General features: G+C 30.5%; 1 protein-coding gene across 2 annotated transcripts in view; it reads left to right on the forward strand.

Annotated features, from left to right (window-relative positions):
* Positions 1–4,878, forward strand: part of LOC106465941 (mitotic spindle assembly checkpoint protein MAD1-like) — a 35,116-nt gene that overhangs the window by 16,988 nt on the left and 13,250 nt on the right. For both annotated transcript variants that reach the window (XM_022393902.1, XM_013926181.2), the window contains exons 7-8: positions 878–1,008; positions 4,387–4,566. In XM_022393902.1, coding sequence (XP_022249610.1) covers positions 878–1,008; positions 4,387–4,566 — 311 coding nt within the window. The remainder of the gene's footprint in view (positions 1–877; positions 1,009–4,386; positions 4,567–4,878) is intronic.

Raw genomic sequence — 4,878 nt, forward strand, 5'->3', positions numbered from 1 at the left:
GACAAGTCCTCTGGGCGAGTCCAGCGACATCAGCACGACAGCTTCCTTGCGGCTTTCACTTGCCACATTAATTGTTAATGTCCCTCTGAAAAGTTTCATATGTTGCATTAATTGTTAATGTCCCTTTGATATAAATTTCTATGAAGAGTGTGAAAAAAGTGCATTTTTTATGAGTGTATGGAAGTGGAAAGCTCCAGGACACTGTGGCCTGCCCTCCAATGCATTGAATGTTTCTTTGTAGCCTTTTTCCACTTACGTTATACACTGAATAATGCTATTTGTGTTGTTAAAAGAATAACATATTACTGGATAGAAGATGTGCTTAATTGATTACACAAAATTGTGTTATACTGACAGTGTTGTGTGACAGTCGTCTACAGTGTCATAATTTCCTTAGGAACACATTTAAGTTCTGTGTATAGTGACTATTTTTCTTTTATTATAGATACAGTTAATGTATGTGAAATACATTTTATAATCGTATGATTACAAAAGCACATTGAACAAAAAATACCCTTGGTTAAACAAAATCTCCAAACATATTGATGACTATTTCATAAATGAATAGGAAAAGGATTATATGTCAAAAAACACCTATAATAGAAAAATGACGTTTGTCATCTGTAAGATTAGACTTTTATTATCATTATATATTTTGTATAAATTGTCTCAAAATTTGACAGAAAAACGTCATGAGCCACATTTTTTCTATCTTAAACTGATTTTGTTTTAGGATAATTATAGATATTGATAGTGTATTATCAATTCACTTGATTATCTTAGTCAAATGAATATAAATCCTGTCCTTGAAGCAGTGTTTTTAGTTTCTACTTAGGAGTTAATAATTTAGTTTGCATTCTGTTCTGTTCTACAATAGGAGCTTGAGGAGAAGTTATCAGCTCACCAAGAAGACATGGCATGTGTTCAAAGTCTTCAGAAAGAACTTTCAAGAATGGTGGAAATGGAAGAAGAGAATCAGAAGTTGCAGGAAGATAACAGAATTTTGAGGTTAATGCTTTTTTTTTTAATAGTAGTGTGTAATGTAGTTCCATGGCTCAGCTGTAATTTTATGGACTTATAATGTTAAAATGTGGAGGTTGATTCTCCATGGTAGAAAACAAACAAAGACCCGTGAAGTTTCTATAATTGCAGTATGTCAAAAGGCTGTATTCAGTATACTCTGGCTAGTAGTTAGATATAACATCAGTTTAACAAGGTAAGTGTTCTCGGGGACACTTTGAATATTCACTGTGTTCAGTTGTGACCTTGATTAGTGCGTGGAAAATATTCACGATGTACAGAAGTTAGTGCTGACTTTCATGTTTTACATCATGTTGATATGTAAAATATGTATAACACTCAATCTGGAGTAAATTCAGGCATGAAAAGTATCCATGGATTTCTGCTTTTCCTGATCTTCTAATACAGACTATGAACCAGATGTCACTGTACAGACAACAAAAACTAACAGTGTAAAACAATACATGCTATATAATGAAAGAACAAACATAAATGCCAGAACAAGGTTATATTTATTTCACTCAAAAATTCATTCCTACAAATTCTTCAAGAGTAGATAACTTCTTACACTACTGGACTCACAATGTGTAACAGACTAAATTTGTTCTGTAGACCAATTGAAAGAATGGTCACACAGATAATAATGATTTACTTTAAAACAAAATATACAGTGACATTAGTGTCTAACAACACAAATGTTGGTGTGAAGCCTAAAATTGTAGTGAAAATCATTTGATTATTCTGAAAAAAAAAGATATACAGAACATGAAGTAATCAAATATACAATAGATTATAATGAAAAAAAAAAATTGAAAAGTGAAGTTAAATAGAGGGGAATAAACAAAGATTATAATGCCCATCCCATGTTTTAATTCATTTGTGGATTAAATGTTGAAGTAAGAGGGACTTCTCTATATTTATAATGAAGAAAGTAATTAGTTGTAGCAAGGATATGTGTTTGTAAAGGACAGTAGTCCATGTTTTTCTACATAGTGATCCTCTACAACACTGGAACCTTTGTTGAGTTGATGTAAGGTTCTTGCATGCTTAGTGAATCTGTCACGTAATGAGTGAGATGTCTCTCAAATGTAAAATTAATTTCATATTCTACAAATTATTTTATAAATAAAATTTTTTAATATTTATTTATCTGTTGCTCCTGCATCTTTAGCAAAACCTTTTTTTTATATTTTTTTGCAAGCCTTATCTGGATTGTACGTGGAATATATTAATATTTCTTTTAAGGTTCTGATTGTTTTTTTGTACAAGTCTTATAGGTAAACCTGATCTTTGTATCACCAATTATCTCTTTTTAAGTCTATCACTAAAGTATAGGATAGTCAAAGTTGCAGAGTTACTTGTATCATCATGTTTGCAAATAGTAAAAGTTCTTTTAATCGTCTTTGAAGCACTTTTGAATGAATGAGAGAATAAACTGAATAACTATTCAGTTCAAGTGTGTGTTGTATACATCTGTCAATGCTTTGAGTTGACTTTCTTTAGAATTAAAAATTTGGCGATCTTCGTGTCTTGTCCTCTGATAGTTTTTTGTTTTTTTACATAAGAATAGGGAAATATGTCTAGAAGAGGGCTTTTTTGTATACACTTGTTATAAATTTACCTTGCGAGAATTGATTAGGCATTTCAGTGAATAAAAGGTGAAAAATAAAAGAAATTAACAACAAAATAGAAATTCAATTAGTCTAGTGAGTAGTATTGGATAATTAATGTTGAAGGTATGTCACATGTTATCCACACAGCATCTAACCCGTTTTGGGGAACATTAGTGTTAACTGCAGATGTTTTTTTTTTCACATCCCTCTTAATTTGTCTGATCTAGCTAAAAAAAAATTGTTAGGTAAACTCTTGTACAGCACAAATTTAACATTTATTAATATGATCGTGCTTTATTTGTTCTATTACTTTAGAATGCACCATTTTAACATCAAAACAGGAAACAAAACAAAATCTGTGAAAGGGGGAATCCCTCTCACACTTATCTCCCTTCGTGATTTACCAATTTTGTGAAAACTTGACCACTCTTGTGTGTGAGTAATACAACCATTGTAACTTCTCAAAAGATAACTGGACGAGCTACGACAAACTCGTTTTTAATGTTTTGTAATGAACAGAGTCATCCAGTTGTTATACAATTAATATCATTTATTTATATTCCTTCGAAATTTCTAGGCATCCCATTTCACACAGCACTAACAACTCATACAGTTGGTACTTATAATTGTGAATTAACAGATTTTCTTCTAATAACTCATAAAATACTTTTATAAGCCACTAATTTCAAATTTGGTGAAAAATGGTCTGTTGAAGCACAAAAATCAAGTATTATTTTTAGTTTAAGCTTCAGCTTCTTGATATTATACTAAGGGCTACACTGGTTAGACCCTACAAAATTTTTTATGTTTTAAATACTTTTATTTGTGGGTTACTGTGAATAATCTTAGGTTTTAATTAGGCTCATAGGCAGTACTCTTTCTTTAAAACTGTGAACTGTGATTTGAATCTATGAAGTTTAGAAAGCTAGCTTGTTGAATTTTTATTTGATAAACAACGTGTATTTGGTCTTTTAACAGATGACTGACTCAACTAAAATAATTACAAATGTACTTGAACATTATAAAATCTATACTACCATCTTGACAACAGGCTGCGTACACATGTATGCTTGGTTGTTTTACATATCCTTATGCATGATGCCTAATTCTGAAACATTTCTCTAAAACGACTCACGAATTATAAGGTTAATTTGTCAGTTTTCACAGTGTATGTTCAAAGAAAACTGCTTGTTAATGTTCTCTTGGGTTTATAAGTAAAGATAAAAATGTTTCACATACCTTAGTATTGATAAGTATGTTACCCAAATTAAATAGTTATGTTGCCTCTTGGTGAAAAAATTGCTATACAAATATTTCTATATTTCGTGTATGTTTCTCAGAGTGTTTTACAGACATTGCTATTTTATGTTTTCATGTAGTATAAGATAGCTGGAAGTAAAGAAAACGATCATTTCCATAAAAAATCTATATATATATCATTATTCAGTTGGATAGAATCGGTGCTACAGAAGTTATCTTTAAAGAAAATATTATACCCCATATTATGAAATATTTACAATGTACCTATTGATTCCTGTTATTGTAAATGGAAGCCAAATTTTTTATGGCTAAATTGTTAAAGCATTCTGTATCTTTTATTCAGCTCTTGGAAATATATTGAAACAGTAGTTAAAGATTTTGCCAGTAGAAACTTAACTGTGAAATTATTTATTTTAAATCTGAAAAACTGATTTTATGGTGTAATATTATATCAAACAGTGAACCAAATCTTGCTCTGCTTATTTTGTAACAGGGAATTTAAAACGAACAGCATTCTCCTCCATGAAAAACTGGAAGATTTCCAGAAGCAACAGCAAGAGTTTGAATCAATCAAAATACAACTTACCAAGACCCAGGAAGAAAATGTCAGCTTAACTTCCCAACTTCAGCAATGGAAGAGCTTGAAAAGTGATAAGGATTCCTGTGAAACCATGTAATTCTAACAAAATTGCTGTTTGTAAATATAGTTCGATGCTTCTATTTAGCTATGTAACTGTACTTCCAGGGGATGGAGAGTTAATACTTTGATGTACTGTTGTTCTAAACCTTTCTTTCCCATAACTTTCTTTTGATTACTTGTAAGATATTTATAACTTGTTTTTTCTGTTGTAATTTGGTTTTCGAATTATGGTATATATATATATATATATATATAGAGAGAGAGAGAGAGAAATGTAAACATTCACAATAAATATTATTCCTCATTTGCAAGAAGTTACATTGCAAGATATTTAGTCCAAATTTT

Source organism: Limulus polyphemus, unplaced genomic scaffold (assembly GCF_000517525.1).
Source record: "Limulus polyphemus unplaced genomic scaffold, Limulus_polyphemus-2.1.2 Scaffold2099, whole genome shotgun sequence".
Lineage (NCBI taxonomy): Eukaryota > Metazoa > Arthropoda > Merostomata > Xiphosura > Limulidae > Limulus > Limulus polyphemus.